Genomic DNA, 18991 nt, shown 5'->3' with positions numbered 1-18991 from the left:
ATTTTTTTGTTAAAATGCTATGATTTCCAATAATTTTGACATATTATCGTGTGAGGTAAATAAAACGTTTCCCAAATTTACCAAATTTGTGGTGAGTTTTGTTATCTATCATAATACAATTCGCCACAGATTTCACCTTGTATAGTTACACCTTGACATCTTATAATAAACAAAAATAAAATTCCCTAACTTTAACCTCCCCACTTTAACACACTTCTTCTTGTAGTTGATGTCCCTGCTTAATACAGCAGTATAGTAACTAGTTCAATGTTGCCAGACCAAAAATGTTTGCCTATAGCCAAGTTTTACACCTTATAGTTTATTTTCAAAACAAGGTTGTATTTCTCTTAGTTAAATCTAAACTAATTTAATTTAATTTTTATTAAACTTTTTCTTTTAATATAAAAATGTCACTTTATACAAAAAAACATTTCGTTTTACAACAACTTAAATTTCGGGATAGGCACTGCCTATTAAACTCTTGCCACGATAACGCCACGAATAGGTTACAACACCAAATTTATTATTACCCAAAGAAACGGGGCAAGTGCGATCAGGTCTCAACTTAAAGCACACCGTATACAAAGCCAATTCCAATTCGGGTGAGGTGCCAATAAACAAAGTATTGACTGGTTTATTTAAACCATTATGGGTAAAGCGTACCTTCATGACTTTGCCTTTCTGCAAAGAGTAAACAGCTCATAAGTCATAACATATTAAAATAAAAATATTCGATTGCTTACCGTTCCCAAATCCAATTGGTTAAGATAACCCTTGTAATCTAAGTGACCCGCCTTTTCCTCATCATGGAAATACACCCAGTTGTGTAGACCAATAATAGTGCCGTTCTTGACTTCATTAACAAAAACATGTTCAAAACCGGAGCTACCAATTTTACCGCTACCACGGGAATATTGAGTAAACCATAATTCTTTAACCAAATCACGGTGGGTCTTGGGATCGGGAGAAACAATACCTTTAAAAAAATAAACAGTGGTTAAAAATGTATTTTAGTAAACATTCTACATTCTTACCCTTTTGCTGCAGGAACAACATGGCTTGTCTCATGACATTGGTGGCCATGACAGCATCAACAAAATCATTTTCCTCTTTACGTTCTATGGGGGTAACATGCTCATTCACCAAAGTATCCTCTTCATAGTTATTGAATAATAAACGCATTTTGGCAATAGTGGGTGAATCTAAAGCTTTAGGGTCAACATCTAAAAGTCTTTGGAAAGAAAAATGAAAATTGTATACTGAATTCCGACCTTCTTAATTAAATCCAACTTACGGTTGTGGTGCCTCATCGGTGCTATCAATGGATCTTGTCTTGCCTTGAGCGTTAACAGTAACCAAGTTCAATTGGCTGTTGACTTCCTTAGTGTAGAGGGTTTCAGTTAGGGAACGAATTTCATCATCAGAAGCCAAATTATTGCCTTGATTTTCAAAACCAGGACGTACGGTGGTAGTGGTGCCGGTATGGGGAACAAACGATACACCACCAGTGGAACCACCAGAGCCAGCCACAGGAGACTTGGGAGTGGGTGAGCGTACGGTTGTAGTTACAGAGCTGCTGGGTACATTAGCTGGTGTGGGCAATGGCTTATTCCAGGCTGAAGGTGATGAAGGATTCAAGGGGGAAGAGGGTGTGGGAGTGGGGGATTTAGGTACAGGCAAGGCGGGAAAATCTTCTTTTACGGAAGGTCTGCGTGGAGCTGGCAAAGAAGGAAACTGGTCTTTGTTGCTGGGTTGAGGAGAAGCAGGCTTTTTCGAATCAAAACCACCACGTAAATCGAAATCCAATTGTTGAGGGCGGGGTGTAGTGGTAGTAGTTGTGGTAGTAGAACTTGTAGAAGTTGACGTGGAAGTGGAGGTCGGGGCGGGTGTTGTCATGGGAGCTAAACCAGAGCCGGGTTTTCCTCCCTGTTGAGGACGAGCATTAAATCCACCACCATAACTTAAATCCAAACCGGAGGGCTGAGACTTGGGTGGATGATAAGGAGCAAATCCGGGAGGCATATTAGGTTGTGCACCAGGTCTGGGTAAATTGGGTTGACCACCAGGTCCATTTTGATTATTGGGCATATTATTAAAGTATTGCTGCACAGGAGGTTTCACAGTGGTAGACAAAACACCACCTACAGGATGTGGTTGTGGCCATTGTGGTGGATTAGGCTGTCCGGCACCGAAAGGTGTATTATGTGTGGTGGAGCTAGCAGCGTTATTAGCATTATTATTAGCCTGAGGCCACTGAGGAGGACCGGCACCAAAAGGCGAGGAAGAGGGCGTATCAGGACGAGGACCCAAAGGCACTAGGGGAGCATTAGATATAACTAATGGTGGAGGCTTATTACTGCCGGCGGACACAGTGGGTATATTTAATGGTGGAGGCTTTTGATTGTTACTAGAGGGCTGGGGTACATTAGCATTTTGTGTTGGTTTGGCGGTGGTAACTTCTAATAGGGGATCTACAGTGGTTTGAGAAGAACCTCCAAACCATTTTTTAAACCAAGATCTTTTGGTAGTAGGCTCCTCGGGAGGTGCTGGTGTTATTTCTACTTCAGTTTTATAAGAAGCTGTAGATAATAAAATTTTCAATAATTTGTGTTTTTTTAATAGAAAAATAAACATTTCTTAGAATATAGAATATGAATATAAATGATAAGAATTAGGGTCATTTATTAAGCAGGGGTAATTATGTATTTTATATATTTTATTATAAGTATATTATTTCAGCTGTTTTGTTTGTTATTTTTTTGGGAATGTTCCAAAGTTATTGTGAAACTTACCTGAAATTTCGCACTGAATCACACATAAAACCACCAACAACACTAAGGTTGTTAATTTTGAAGACTTCAATAACATTTTTTAATGTTTTTTTTTTTCGTTTCTTTTATTTTAATAATTCATAGAGACAAGTAATGACGTTCACGTTTATTTTGTTTACCAGACAAGAGACGTTGTTAATGCGGCAAATGTTTTACTCAAACTAAAATCAAGTTCAGTCTTCTCACACTGTCATTCCGACTTCAAGTGATTACTGAAAATAATTTAATGTTGATCTCATTTAATGTTTGTGTGTATGTAGCTGCTATTTGAATTAAGGCGGTAAATTTAGTTTATCTATGAGAATAAAGGCAGACTATGGACGTGACCATAAAGTATATAGTAGAAACTATAGACTGAGCTCTAGACAGGTTATTAGTAAACGATGCTATTAGCAAACTATAGTTGGGACTATAGACAGATTTCACTCGGGACTAGAATGACTATATTGTCTTTCTAAAGTATTGATTAGTATTACTCTAGTCCTGAGTATAGGTGAGAATAAAGGCAGACTATGGACGTGACCATAAAGTATATAGTAGAAACTATAGACTGAGCTGTAGACAGGTTATTAGTAAACGATGATATTAGAAAACTATAGTTGGGGCTATAGACAGATTTCACTCGGGACTAGAATGACTATATAGTCTTTCTAAAGTATTGATTAGTATTTCTCTAGTCCTGAGAGAAATCTGTCTATATTCCCTACTATAGCTTGCTAATAGCCTCGTCTATTTATAATCTGTTTACAGCTTTGTCTAGAGGATATAGCCGAGATTATAAATAGACTATAGTCAGCACTACAGACAAATTGATGTTGATATTACAGTAAAAGTATTATCGAGACTAAAGACATAAATAATCTGCATTTATTCCAAGCAGATTATTTAGTCTGCGAACCTATAAAAATCAAAGCCTATTCCGCTTATAGGGAGTATAGAGTAATTACCACTGATCGGATGTCCGCACATGTGGGATCAACTTGAATTATAAAATACCGATGTTATTGTTTGTGTAGGGTATTTAAAATTCGTCATTGCCCAACATTTATTTTTTTATTTCAACTACTATACTGTACATATTTAGTAAGATCTTTATAGTTGTTGTTGTCTTTTCTAAACCAGTTTTATACCATAGGGAATTTACTAACGATCAAAAGTGTAAGCAGCGGTAGTAAGAAAGAAAGGGAGCGATTGAGAGAGAAGTATAATGCACAGGTGTAGGTGTTTATGCTAATAACAGGGAAGTTATATTTCAAAAACCGTTATGTTATTTACGTGTCCCGAATTACTTCTCGTTTTGAGCAAGTTGGCAACCCTATTGTTGGTTGTTTTGTTTTTTAGAAATATCTTATCATTTATATTTAAAAAGATGCTCTCTTTTAGGGTCATAAAGTGACAAAAATCTTTTTTTTTTTATATGAAATTCAATTAAAGTGGCATTTTTCTTTTTAAATACTTTAAAACAAAAAAAATATTTAAATGTAAATATAAATTTTTATACTCATTCATTGGATTTTTTGTGTACGATGTCTGCAGTGATGTAATGTAGATCAATTAAATGATCTACAATGAGAAAACACAACGATCTTTATTGATAATGACTTATAGAGTGATCTTTTGCTGTAATTGTTGAAAATAAAACAATTGCGAATTTTAGATTTTCATAATGATTTTTATTAAAGTGATTGATTTTATACTTTTTTGTTAAAGTTTTTTTTTTGTTTTGTTTTTAATTTAATGATCATTTTAGTTTCTTGTAATTTTTTTTTAAAGATTTGTGGTTTTCAGTTTGACATGATCTGTTTAAATAAATTATTTGTCACACTATTTATTTAAAGTTTTTTTTTTTAAGAGAATTTGTTATTTTTTAATAATTTTCATTTGTCTTTGGTGCGATCGATCCAAAATCAAGCCATCAAACTTTTATCAATTAATAAGAATTAGTTATTGTATTACATGCAGTATATTTTTTATTGTTTTAAATGTTGGTTTTAATTTATTTTAATAATTTTAATAACAAATTAAATGCTGTTTTTTTAAAGAAATTATAAATTTAAATTAACTTTCAATGCATGATTTTTTTTCCAATAAATTCCATTTTTTATAAGAAAGTTGTTTAAGTTTTTTTATGACAACAACAATTTTTTTAATTTTTGCTAAATTTTATGAACTACTAACACTTTTAAGAGCTTTAATTTTCTCTTGTTCTCTTTGTTTAATTAAAAGCATATTTTATATGCTTTTACAAAAAATTCTATGGTTGTTCTCAATATTTATAATTTCTCTTTTAATGTTGCTCCTGATAACTAACAGTAGCATATTTTATAAATATGCCACATATTTTATAAATATGCCACACATTTTCTTTATTTATTTACCTCTTCCTGTTGAAATTTTCCAAATCCTTTTCTCTAGTCATGTTTGGTAGTATGATTTTTTTTTGTTTCGTTTGTGGATAATGTTAATTTTTAATATAATTTATTTATTTGAATATGATTTAATACTAGACACTTAAATTTCTTTGTTTCATATGTATGTTGAAATAATTATTTATTTTTATATAATTTTAATTAAGTAAAGTATGTTTTTTTTTTGTTTTGTTAAAATGTTTATTGTTACTATTACTTTACAATACTTTTTTTCTTTTAATAATCGTTAATTTTTTTTTAATATTTTATTAATTTATTTTTTATATCCATTTTTTTATTGTATAGTTTTAAAATTGTTTTATTTTTTTTTTAAGTCTTGTGTAAATAAATAAAGGCTTTTGGTAGTTACATTTTGTTTGACTGGAGGGTAGTAAATATTATAAAATAAATTTAGGTTTAGCATAGTTCCATAGATAGTTAAAGTTTGTTTGTTGTTGTTGTATTTGTTATAAATTGTTGTAACTAAAAAACAGAAACCTTTGGTTTTTCTTTATACATTCAAATACTTTTTTATAGTTTGTGTGTGTTTTTTTTCTAACATCAGACAATAATCATAATTAAAAAAATTTGTTTCCAAAATTAAAGTGCATTTTTTTACATTTATTTTAAACTAGAGTTGTCTGTAAATTGTACCTGAAAAGAATTTTATTATTAGATTTGTTTGTTTTTTTTTTTAAATATTATTTCAAGAAAGCAGTTCAATCTAATTTAGGAGCAGGAAGACAGAGAAATTTTTATATATGGGTGTAAGTTTTAAGCTTAAGGGGTAGATTAATGTAAACACAATGTAAGCGTTAAAAGACAGCATAAAATGTAATTAAAAACGTATAAAACCTAATCGATTAGATTATATATAAATGATTCCTCAGCTCTATCGCTTAATCTGCCATTGATAATCATATCCCAAAAAAGTTCTTTAAAATTGCAGATCATCATATGATCGTCAATTACACAAATTTGCTAACGTTTTTAACTCAATATCTTTGCATTTATATGAGAAATATTTAGTTTGTAAGTTCAACGATCATTGATCCAGTAAGACCAACGGAAGAGTACGCAAAACTGCTCTTACATTATAACGATTAAGACTATTCGACATCCGCTATTCCTTGATCGAATGCAGAGTGTCTAATGATCGTCAACTATACAAAATTGTTATCTCTTGAACTCAATATCGTTGCCTTTATGAGAGAAATATTTATGTAGTTTGTAAGATCACCGATTATCGGTCCAGTGAGACCAACATTATTACGATTGAGACTTTTGGACATTCCCTATTCCTTGAGCGAATGTTCGTAATGTTAAATGTATTCTCGAAGAAACAAGATTTCTGTGCAGAAATTTATTTCTAAAAAGTTCATACTTTATACGGGCCATATGCGAGAGTTCTTATTATCGTGTTGCAGATTGATCCTCATGAGAGTGACATCTAAATGGTTTTATAAAGAAACTTGGTTTTTTGTGAACTTTCTAATGATCAGTGTTTGACAATCTAATGATCAGTGTTTGATAATCGTAAATATCAAATACATATATAACTGATGATCATGAATTATACTCAATGTAGATCACAATTACATACCGAAAACTAGCGAAAGGTGTTGGCGACTATTCAGTCATACTCTCTTTAAAAGACATAAATAAATGAGTCCAACCTTGCCGATCCTATAAACAGTTTTGGGAGGTCTTCAAGAATTTGGTACTGGAATCACGATAAACCTCTGTTGCTGTTTTGCCGATGGCTTCTTTACATATTTGTAATGTTCCGTTTCTCACTGGCCTAAATAATTGATACTGGCAAAGAGCTCTCTTGTTCGTTTGATTTCACACGTACGTAAGATAAGAGAGCTCATTTGTAGAGCAAGAGAATGAATCACATTTCATCACACATTCACACTATTCATGCATATTCTCTTTAAAAGTCTGGAACAAAACAGTTCAACATTTTCGCATTTCAACAACAATCTTATAAAAATTGTTGGGAGATCTTCAAGAATAGGGCTTTGAAATATAAGAAGAATAAGCTTCTGTTATGTATATATGATATCAAATTCTGCCGATGGCTGCTCTATATATTTTGAACGTAAAGAAAAAGAGGTTCTGCAGTCAATGTGAGAATCGATAGAAATAGGCAAAGAGTTCTGTTGTTCGTTAGCTCGCACACTTACGTGGGATAAGCGAGCTAATTTGGCGCTCTTTGCCGTTTGCTGCCTTATATCACACTCGTTTAAAGAAAGATATTTTTCATCAGAGATAGGCAATGGATTATAAACTTAGAGAGCATATTTTTTACTCTCTTCTTAAGTCTACGAAATAAACCAATTCCCACTCATTAAATAGACAATTTTATTTTTCTCTTGCTTGTCTTCCAACACTTGCATTTTAGTCTTCAGAATCTAACCCCTTAGACTTATTAAAAAAGGACTGTTTTCTGGCTCTTTCGTGAGAGAGCGAGTTTTAGTAATTATCATTTCAATTGAGATTGCCTTCTTTGTTCTCTCTTTACTTGGACTATCCATAAATTTAAGGCTTTATTAAAATGTTTTGTATTTTATATTTGTTCTTAGCCCACCACTAGGGTAAATATACTTTTTTGGTCCATATTTTAGGATTTTTATTTATTTACCATAATTGTACCTACTACATGATTAAATATACAGTAAATATGTATATATTTAAATACGTTTTTTATATATATATATATAGTATTATTAATAATTTTTTGTTGTTGTTTTATTTAGAAATAACAAACATACAGGTAATATAACTAACTATGTATATAATTTGTATATTATGTATTTTTGTATATAAGTAATGAGTGTGGGTGTGTATTAGTGATAGAGAGAGACATACACCGTTAGAAAGAGAGTTCGAGCGTTTTAGGGTGTTTAGGGGCAAAGATGTAGTTATTAAATGGTTTGTTAATTATTTGCGCTTTTTTGTTAAATTTTTACTAAGGTAGGTAGTTTTAGGTAGTAATTCGTACTCTTTCTAGTATTTACTTAGTTTTAGTTTATTAATAGTCAAATTCAATTTGAATTCTATTAATAATGTTTTTTAATGTTTTTTATTTATGTAAATGTTTGGGTGTAGATTTAAGTGCTTTTGTTTTATTTTAGTTAATTAGTTATTATTGTTTTAACTATTTTAGTAATTTTTGCTCTTTCTAAAAGTTTTCTTTTTATTTTAATACGTTTAAGTAGGTATAATATCAATTCTCAGTGTTATATTGTGGGTAAATTTATTTTGTAATTTTCTTTCTCACTTATATTTAAATTTTTAATTAAATTTTTAATTACAAATGAAGTTTTAGGTCTATGTCTTTTAAAAAATGGGGAAGTGATGTAATTGACTGACGCTAGTATCATTAATAGAATTGCATTTTTTTTGGTAGAGTAAATTAGTTAGAAAATATTAAACTTTTTAAAAAAAACCTTAGGAAATTGGAAATGTTTTGAAATTTAAAATACAACTCTATTTAGAATTTAATATTAATTTTTTTATTTAAGGGATTTTTTGTTTTATCTCTCTTTTTTTGGTAATATATGTATAAATTCAAGCTTTAAGTCTTTTAGTTTTAGTTTAAACCAGAAAAAATAAATATTTTTTTTTAACCAAAAAAATAGTTTTCTAAAATTTTAGGGTTTAACTTTGTTATTTAGTAATTATTTCTAGTTTTTTTTTTTGTAGTTAATGGTAATTTATTTATATTTTTAAGATTTCTAACTTTAAATCGTCTTATTTTTTTTTTGTGTGTTTTTAAACGAAAAGTTTTTTATGTTCTAACTACTTTTACATCTAATAAAGACATTTAATGTTTTATTTTCTGTTAATAATTTGTTTAATAATTAATTAGATTTGCACATACGTTTTAATAACTTTTATTATTTTTATATATATATATATATTTAAACACCTTTTATTTAATATTAAAGAGACAAAAATTATTTTCTTTTTTAAGGTGGTATTTAGGTTTTACAGCAACCAAGTTCCAGCTTGGTAAAAATTTTCATTTATATATTTTTTTAATTTAATATTAGTAAATTTTTAATAATTTTATTTAAATGTTAATTAAAATTTCGTTTTACGGGTTTTTCAAGTTGTCACCGGAAAAGCCAGTAGTAGTTTGCCGTATAAAATGTGTAACAATGATTTGTTTTCAACACTTTTCAAGAAAATAATAAATAGACAAAATAAATTATAAAACAAAAGTTTATTAAAAAAAAATTATTCATATTTCTAAAATCCAATTTGTGCGCTTGTTTTTTAACTGATATAGAGCAATCTAATTATAAACTTGTATGGTTGAGCCGAATTTTATAGGAAAATTTTAATAAAATGAAATAATATACAGGGCGAGAATCACTTCAAAGCTGAAATTCAATATTTAAATAGATTTAAAAAAAAAACCTTTCCACATTTTCCATAAAAAAAACTTCAATAAAAACCCAAAAAATAAATCACACAAAATTCTTACTGGTTTGTAGGACTTTTCAAGTTTATTCTTAATATCGTTAAGATTTGATATCAGTTGCAATATATATAATTTCTTTTTTTTTGTTTAAATATTATTAAATTTAACTTACACACAAAAATGCAATAAGGTTTATTAATTAAATTAATAAAAAAATTAATAAACTGAAATTAAAACTAAATAAAAAGGACTGGTCTTCTTATTACATTCTTACGTATATAAGTTAAAACTAAAATTAATCTAAATAAATTGCACAAATTATAAGTTTATAAACAAATAAAAATTCAAACTACAATAAAAAAAATAACTAAATTTTGGGAATTTTTAAATTATAAAAGTGATGTGTGTAAAAAATGTGTTAATTTCCATAATATCTAGGATTATTTAGTTTAGTTATTTTAATTATTATTATTTTTTTAATACCACATTGACTACAATTAATAATAAAACTTATTTACAACATACATTATAGGATTGTTTTGAATTTGTAATGGATTGTGTTTGATTTACTAAAAACATTTCATAATTTTTTTTTTCTTTATACTTTTCATCCTTCAAAGGCTTTAAATGGTTCCTTTATAGGTTTGACTAAAATTTGTTTTAATTTTTGTATTACATTCTTTCTTTACTCTACTGTTGGGGGGTTTGCTAAAATGAATGAATGATGATCTTCTGCTGTGTGTTAGCTAAAAAATGCAAATGGATCATGTTTAGTTTATTTGTATATTATTGGCTTCATTATTGATGTTGTCATCATTGTCTTCTTCGTTATTATCATCGTTTTACACATTTTCCGGCTCTGGCAATTTCCGCTCACAACAGTGACACACCAAAGCGCTTAATCTTTGGCCCAAAGCCGACCACATTGTCATCGATATTGATGAGGAGACATTGCAGCTGGACGTTTGTACGCCCGTTGTCGCTGCAGTCACCGACGGCAGACGGTGTTCTTGTTGTTGCTGCTGCAGCAGTGCTGCAAAGGCTCCATTCGAGGAGTTTGTGGTCGTCTCTGAGCTCCCGCGTTGTCAAATTTTCGGCGGTTCGGCCGACGATGAATTACTGGGCATACCCAAATCAATACTTAAACTGGGTTCAGCCTCCACTAGATTTGCAGGTGTTAAAGCTGTCGTTAGTCCGCCGGTACCTATTAGTATAGTATCGCTGGCATCTACACTGCCGATACGTATGGGTGGTGGCATACAGGTGGGCATATCACTACCAGCCCCACTACTACTGTGAAGCGTGTTGTTGCTGTTGTTTTCATCTCCAGTGGCTGTGCCATCATGGCGTGAAGACTTGCGACTGCTGTCGCCTCCACCGCCACTGCTGCTGCTATAGCGGGGATTGCTGCGATTGCAGGGCACATCCAAACTATAAGCTCGATGACGCCCTGCAGCTATTAATTCTTGTTGGTGGGAAACATGTTTCTGCCTTAGACCGGGTGATTGCAAATTATTGGAGATGGTACAACACATGGCGGTTGGTTTACCCGTTAGCGGATCTATATATGTGGTGCTGGTGTCCACTATACCGCCATGGCCACCATTGTTATTGCGTACCGAACAAGGGCTGCTGCGTGTGCTGCTGAAACGTTTGGAATTCTTGTCGAAAGAAAAACTAAAATAGTCCGAAAATTGCTTAAGACGTGCTTTCCACGAACTCTTAGAAGCGGCGGGATTATCTGTGGCACTAGAGCCCACTCCATTTTGTCCATTACTGCCAACAGCGGCTGCTGCAGCTGCCGCCGCGGCAGCGGCACAACAGTGCTGACGCGACTGTGGCAGCTGCGTAGGAGATATGTTGCCATTGGAGAAAGACGTAATGCACATGATGTTTTGTTGAGTGACTGGGGCAGTGGTGTTGGTTGTAGAGTGTGATGCAACCCCTTGGCTAGCAGCGGTGGTTGCATGCAGTGAGGTTACAGTACTAGTGCTGGCACCTTCACTATTTGGCACAATTTGGGAAGTATTTAGCTGCATCGAACCAATTCCCACTCGACCCGTAGCTATGGCCGAGGCTTGAGAAACTGTAACAATTCCAGTGGCATTCATGTTCATGTCCTCCACCACACGACAATTGACTGAGGACACCTCTAAACTGCCACGATTATGGCGATTATAAAAGACATTGCTGTCGGAAATGACCTGTTGCAAACCATCCGATAAACGACGATTATTTGTGCTGTATTGATCTAGACTAACGGCTCGATTAGAGCCAAAATTACTGCGATTGGAGTGGTAGCCATGTATGTTGCCATAAGAGTTGCGTATTCTTTGCCCACTGCCACTGCTGCACATTTCTCCAATCATGGAGGGTCTTTTCTCTCGCGACGATTTACGTGAGGCGGATGATTTGGAACGATTGCTGGTGCCTTCGGTATCTACCTTAAACTTGGAAGTTTTCTCGGCCACCTGCCAAACAAAAAACAAAGAATCAGTATATGTTGTTTTTATGCAGGAACAGTTTAACTTACATCTACTTCAGTGGCAGTCTCAGAATCACCACTCTCACTGCCCTCGGGTAAATCGTGTAATTCGGCTGGCATGCCACCAGGCTCATCTACCGAAGTACGTGAGGCTGATTTTTGGGAGGGTATACTCCGGCGGGACTTCACACTAATGCCCGATTGAGAACGTGGCATTTGGGGTGAAATACTGCCGCCAGAGTTGCCAGCACCCGAAGTACCGACATTAGTACCCCCACCACCGGACGAACCGCCGGTGGTACTAGTAGAGGCGGCATTAGCATCAGAACCGCCACTATTATTCTCGGAAGCCACGGCGGAGTTATTATCGGCCACCGATTTGCGCGACTTGTTTTGAGCATCATTTAAACGTCTAAGGAAAGCAAGAAAATGTTAGTATTTAAGTTGCAAATTATGGCTTGTATTTATATTACCTATAATAGTCTAGAGCTACACGTACAGGAACTATAATAAAATCGATCAGTTCGGGCACTAGTTCACCCAATGCTTCAAATAGCGGCAATAGCACTAAACCTATAAAACGTACTTGCGAACCAGGCCGGCTAACCTTGTCGGGATCCATAAAGGGTGTAACGGGTAGTCCCTCTGATTTCTCGGCCGCACTTTGGGCAAAAAACTCCTGCAGTAAACGATCCAGCCAAGGTTCGGCCACATCCATGGGACGAGCCTCATTCGAAATATCCGCTACTTTAATGAGAATCATGCAAAGCTAAAGGAAAAAAGTTGTAGATAAATGTTTTCTCTATAGTAAAAATCTCTTAACTTACTAAATTAATATGAGCGCGATTGGAATAGTCGAACACAGGCGTGATTTCCTTGAATTGGGTTAAGATCTCATTGTGACGTGCCATGTCGGTGGCCAAAATGCAACGTATAATGCCTTCACGTATTTGGCTGCAAGAAAAAACATGTTTTAAATCATTATTAATCCCTTAAATTCAGGTCATGTGTTTACAATGCGTAATAGTTTTGCCAGCTAAATTTTGAGTGGAAAATTATAGTTGCATCTGGATTTGTTCGTTTTTTTGATGGATTTTCTTATTTTGCAACGGATATGAGTCATTTTATACTTAAACGCCAGTAATAACATGTTTAAGTACAATAATACTAAGAGAAAAAAAAATTAAAAAAACTAAATGTTTAAATGGAAGAATGCAAAACTCAAGAAGCAGCTGCATGTTTTCTGCTAAAAAAGGTTGCTATTTAAAACAAAGGGAAGTGTTGCTAATGAAAGGATATGCAAAAAATTATTTTAATTTCTAGCTATAATTAAATAAGAGCCCTTTCTAAATATATATTATTAATTTAAGTTCGGGATTACTAGTTCTTAGAGACCTTTGAAAGTTGTCACACCTTCCCTTTCTATAACAATTGTATGATTTCTAACATACTTCATGGTTATTTATGCCCTTTCTCCCACTTTATAAGATTCTTAAAAAATTGCTTAAGAAAAGGAAATTAATTTGTTTAAGCTGCAAATTCAAAATCATTTGTAATTTTTTCTCTGTAGTATGCCCAACTCTCCACTTATTTATGGCTAAACCAGCACAAAACATATTGCCAGTTTACACCTTAAAGGTATACAGCGATAATGTTGCAACACCGCAGTAACTACAACTACACTACGAAACTATAGCAGCAAAAAAAAAAACAGAAAAATTGTAATAGAAAAGGAAAGAATAAAGGCAGAACTGCCAGATAAAATCCCATGCATAAAATATTTCACCGTCTATTGTTTTAGAACTCAGTTCAAACAGTACTATACTTTTTATAAATGTAAAATGTATGTATGTATATGTAGTTGTTGACGGTGTTGCACGTTCTCCTTATTGTTTAGTGTATGGTGTGTGAAAGCGTGTAATTTGTTGTGCGTCACTGACTGTGAACTGTGAATGGTGGTGTAAAAGGAGAAGGGGTTTGTTGGTATCCCCCTAAATAGAGAGTTAATATACATTTACACCGACATACATATATCCTTATGTAGGTGAGTGTTATACCCAGAAAACTTTATTAACATTTCCGTTTAATGTTTTTTTTTTTTCTGTTACCGCTGCATGTTATTGTATTTTTTTATTACTGCCATTTTTTAAGCTGTTACTAGTGTTGTAGGTGCGTTGAGAAGAAAACTATATTGTGTATTTTACAATCGGTTGTCACGCTTCTTATACAGACCTTAATATTCTTAGTTTTTAAGAAAAGCAGTAACTGTGGTATTAGCTAAGCATTCACAATAGTCCAGGTTATTGTCTCGACTATAGTCTGGATTATTATCTGGACTATAGTCTTTACTATAGTCTTAACTATTGTCTTGACTATAATCTTGACTATAGTCTCTACTATAATCATGACTATTGTCTTGACTATAGTCTTTACTATAATCATGACTATTGCCTTGACTATAGTCTTTACTATAGTCTTGGCTATAGTCTTTACTATAGTCTTAACTATAGTCTTGACTATAGTATTGACTATAGTCTTGACTATAGTATTGACTATAGTCTTGACTGTAGTATTGACTATAGTCTTGACTATAGTCTTGACTTTAGTGTTGACTATAGTCTTGACTTTAGTATTGACTATAGTCTTGACTATAGTACTAACTATAGCCTTGACTATAGTCTGGACTATAGTCTTGACTATAGTATTGACTATAATCTTGATTATAATCTTGACTATAGGCTTGACTATAGTCTTTACTATAGTCTCTACTATAGTCTACAATAGTCTTGACTATAGTCTTTACTATAGTCTATAGTCTTGACTATAGTCAAGACTATAGTCTTGACTATAATCTTGGCTATAGGCTTGATTATAGTCTTTACTATAATCATGACTATAGTCTTTACTATAGTCTTGACTATAGTCTTAAAGTCTATAGTATTGGCTATAGTCTTATAGTCCATAGTATGGACTATAGACTACAGTCTACACTGAAATCCAGTCTAGAATCTTGAGTAAGATCCAGACTATAGTTATCACTATAATCTAGATGATAATCTGGCCTATAGTACGGACTATAGTCTATACCATAGTTAGACCATAGACAAGACTATAACCATAAATTTATAGTCTTGTCTAGAGTCTGGACGATACTTTTGAATAAAACTTTTTATTGTCGTAACTTTTTCAAACATCTTTGTGTAACTAGTATACCAACTAACTTGATGTAGTGTTTCTGAAAGAAAAAAACTATACTGCTTATAGTTTTTAGTTATATGAAGTATAAACGAACTACACTATATTATTAAGTACATAATACTCGAGTAAAAATGTGTGGTAATTTTGGGAAACATATACATATAAAAAAACAACGTATGTTTCAAATATAACACTTGAGTTAGACATTGGGTGTCTTGAGTTGCTGGTAGTATTTGGCAAAATGAAACAACAACCGGCATTAGAAAAAACTAAAGGTTTAAAGTTTAGTTTTTGTGCAAAAAAAAAAATATGGTAGAAAATATAAAATATTTATAGAAAAAAACAAAAACAAGAAAAATCAACTGCAAGGAGCAGGTTTTATATACTAGAGTAAACATACGTTTATGTATGTTTACTTGTATTTGAAAACTTCCTTTAAAAAAAGTTTATTTTATCTACATACATATGTATGCATATGCTAGTATGTATGTATATTTTTTGTTATTTATTTAAATAATATAATTTTCTTCTAATAGGATTTCTTTTCATATTTTAGCTAGAATTATTAGAAAAACCTCTTATACATACAAGCAGCACTTGCATAAAAAGCTGTATGTAAATGAATCTGTTTTCTCTCTATGTACTCCAATTAAACAGGCAATTAAATTTTAAATTAAGCAAGTTTTACACAAGAAATTAACACTTTACTCTCGTTACACTTAAATAAGGATTTTGTACTTTTTCGTAGAGTGTGTAGTTTTATAAGTTACTTAAAAGCTTGTTAAATAAATAAAATTTTATATAATTATATTTTCTTCTATAAAATATTTTGCAATTTTTCTACGTTATATTTTTTTTTTTTTTCTTATTTATACTTAATTTTTTCATTTCCTTTAAAGCTTTTGATGTTGGATTTTCTTTACAAAATATATATATATATAAAAAAAACGTAAAAGTGCTCATTTAATCTTAATAACAACATGTTTTATGGGGTTTTTTCCTTTCTTTCTTATTTTTTTTCACTTTTCTTAATCAAAAGAGTCTACTCGTTTTCGTTCTTCTTACAATTAAAATAACTGAAACATGCCTGTACTTGGCAAAAAAAAAAACATTTCAAAACATGTTACAAGGGATTTGTTTTATTATAAAAATTATAAATACTTATTATAATTAAGCTGTAGTAAAATGTATATGAAAGTATTAAGAATGTTTTGTTTTTTTCTCCTTTTTTTACACTCTTTTGCAAGAAAATGTAAAGCAGGCATTTAATAAGTAATTGTTAAGAAACATAAAAGATTAAAGACGTCAATTGCCAACTAAATAACAACCTTAACCCTATAATGTGACAAGATTTTTTTCTTTCTGTACTTAAAAGCGTATTTTTAAATTTAAACTTAAATTTTCTTAATTCATTAGATAAAACTTCTTAATAGATTTTAGTGAAAATTTTACATTTAAAGAAAGTTTCTAAATGTATAACACTATAGCTCTATTAACAATAAAAAAGTAGCTTTTTGTTCTCTTATTTCAAATCCCTTTTTACTCCACTTTTATTTGCATTTTCTACTTCCGCCTTATACAAAAACATAAATGTTAAATAAAAACTCTATTCCTATGTCTGTTGTCGTCGTCATCATCGTCATTATTTCCATCAACTCGTCTTTAGCATGTTAAATGAAAATAATTTAGACAAATGATATGAATGGAAACTAAATCATTCGCCATGGGTATTAATTAGCGTCATGATGCATACTCATGAGAAGGAACAAGAAGAACGATTATTTGTTATTATGTATTTTTTTTAGTCTGAAGCTGAAATGTAAAAGGTTCTAACTGAAAGTTTTTAAATTTTACGAGGAAATCAAAAAGTGTAACACAGGTCGGCAATTTTTTAACCCAGGGACCAAAGTATACTTTTCTAAAGAATTGAACGGCATGAAGAATTTCCATCATATCTGGGATTCGAGAGATCCCATTGAAAAAAACTGTATTTTTGGATCTTTTGAGATGTTATAATAGCGTCATCTGAAAGTTCATTCTTTCAGCTTTGAAATATATGCTTAACATCTAACATATATATCTTCCTTCTTCTTCGAGATATCTTAATTTAAAGCTTTAGATTCAATGCGGCTCAATCCTTTAGAAACATATAACTTGGTCTTAGGATTTCGACTTTTTTGTCGGCCTGTGTATTTTTTTTTAAATTTTTTGTTTATTAGGTTCTTTTTCATGTTATCTGACACTACGTATGTGATTTAGTACTTATTTTTAATAGTTTTTATACCCTACATCACTACAGTGTGAACTTTTTATACTTTTGTGCTGATGATTGTAACACAAAACCTCAGTCGTTATACAATAATTTTTGGTGTCGTTTATGCTATGGGCGTCCGTCTGTCCTTCTCCTATTCATATAAAAACGTTTTAAACTTTAGCTCACAGAGAAACCCTATTAATTGTGTTTTAAGTCCGTTAACTTTAGCTCAAAGACAAACCCTATTGATTGTGGTTAAAGTCCGTTAACGGTTTCACATAGTTCCCATACAAATATTCCCCCGAAATTGCAGTAAATCGCGATATAATTCGAGGAAGATCGTTCCATATCCCCATATTAACCCTCTTTCAGAAACAAGTTTTTTTTTCTTTCTATAGCAGATGTAGGGTAACATAAAAACGGTGACGACCAACTACTTGTTTTTATAATACAGTAATATGTGTCTTTTAAGAATTAAAAGTTGAAATAAATTATGAAAGTATGTGACATAAATACAATGACAGCAAAAAGAAAAGAAGACAAAAAATCATAAAAAAAGGATTATAATAGTTAAAGATAAGAATAAAACATGTGAATTATAGAGATAATAAAATGAATTTTTGAAACAATTAGAGATAGTTTAAGGATTATCCGACACTTTCAAGTCATATTTCAATCTGTTAAAAAAATAGATTTTAAACAAAGCTACTTTTAAATAAACAATATTTAATAAATTAAATAATACTGTAAAATGTATGTAGGTAACTTTATATACCCTATTTTCTTAAGCCTATTAATCAAACACCTTTATAAATATAATGCTTTGAATAAATCCTATTAACTTTTAATAAGATTATGAAAAATAATCTGTTATAAGTATTAAAAATTTATTTCAAGTTCAGAGTTTTATTAGCAAAAAAAAAATTAAAGGGAAATCTATATATGAAATAACAACAAATTCAATGAAATAATATATTCCATATATAACTAGGCCTTCTAGAACTAAAGTTATTGGTAATAAACTAAAAAAAAAGCCCATTAAACACGCAAAGTATGCCAATACATAGATATGTATAAAAACATGTAAACATGTGTGTAAGTGTGTACGCAAATTGGCTTATAGAAGCATACTAAGCTTATTACTAACTTACACACACACACACACACTCCTTTCTTTACTATCAGTCCTTCACATGAACACACATACAATACAAACAAACTGTTGCTAACACATATACTTAGGCTGAATACAACAATACAGGCTTAAGTCTGTTTTTCCTCTTTTATATTCCAAGAGATAAAAAATTTTGTATGTACGTATGTATTTGAAAGCATGAGTGTTTGTGTATTTGTATACATTATGACTATAAGTGTCTGTAT

The 18991-nt window shown here is 31.5% G+C and overlaps 2 protein-coding genes and 1 long non-coding RNA gene across 3 annotated transcripts in view; 1 reads left to right on the top strand and 2 right to left on the bottom strand.

Moving 5' to 3' along the window:
- LOC119602341 overlaps positions 1-18991 on the top strand; it is a 195030-nt gene that overhangs the window by 55485 nt on the left and 120554 nt on the right. The window lies entirely within an intron of this gene.
- Positions 342-3068, bottom strand: LOC119602285 (poly(U)-specific endoribonuclease homolog). Its single transcript, XM_037953720.1, has 5 exons — positions 2793-3068; positions 1295-2579; positions 1035-1231; positions 744-976; positions 342-681 (listed from the first exon to the last, which is right to left on the bottom strand). Exons 1-5 carry the CDS (start codon positions 2866-2868, stop codon positions 448-450), a joined length of 2025 nt encoding a protein of 674 aa, XP_037809648.1. The 5' UTR covers positions 2869-3068; the 3' UTR covers positions 342-447.
- The window catches only part of LOC119602269 (high affinity cGMP-specific 3',5'-cyclic phosphodiesterase 9A), a 130552-nt gene continuing 120508 nt past the window's right edge, over positions 8948-18991 (bottom strand). The window contains exons 8-11 of the mRNA XM_037953698.1: positions 12987-13113; positions 12633-12928; positions 12208-12571; positions 8948-12145 (exon numbers count right to left, since the gene is read on the bottom strand). Of these exons, the coding sequence (XP_037809626.1) occupies positions 10760-12145; positions 12208-12571; positions 12633-12928; positions 12987-13113 (2173 nt within the window). The 3' untranslated portion in view covers positions 8948-10759. The remainder of the gene's footprint in view (positions 12146-12207; positions 12572-12632; positions 12929-12986; positions 13114-18991) is intronic.

Source organism: Lucilia sericata, unplaced genomic scaffold (genome assembly GCF_015586225.1).
Source record: "Lucilia sericata isolate MDLA Ls3-8-SP2 unplaced genomic scaffold, ASM1558622v1 Contig000006F_arrow, whole genome shotgun sequence".
Lineage (NCBI taxonomy): Eukaryota > Metazoa > Arthropoda > Insecta > Diptera > Calliphoridae > Lucilia > Lucilia sericata.
This window is presented reverse-complemented; position numbering and strand designations above follow the sequence as displayed.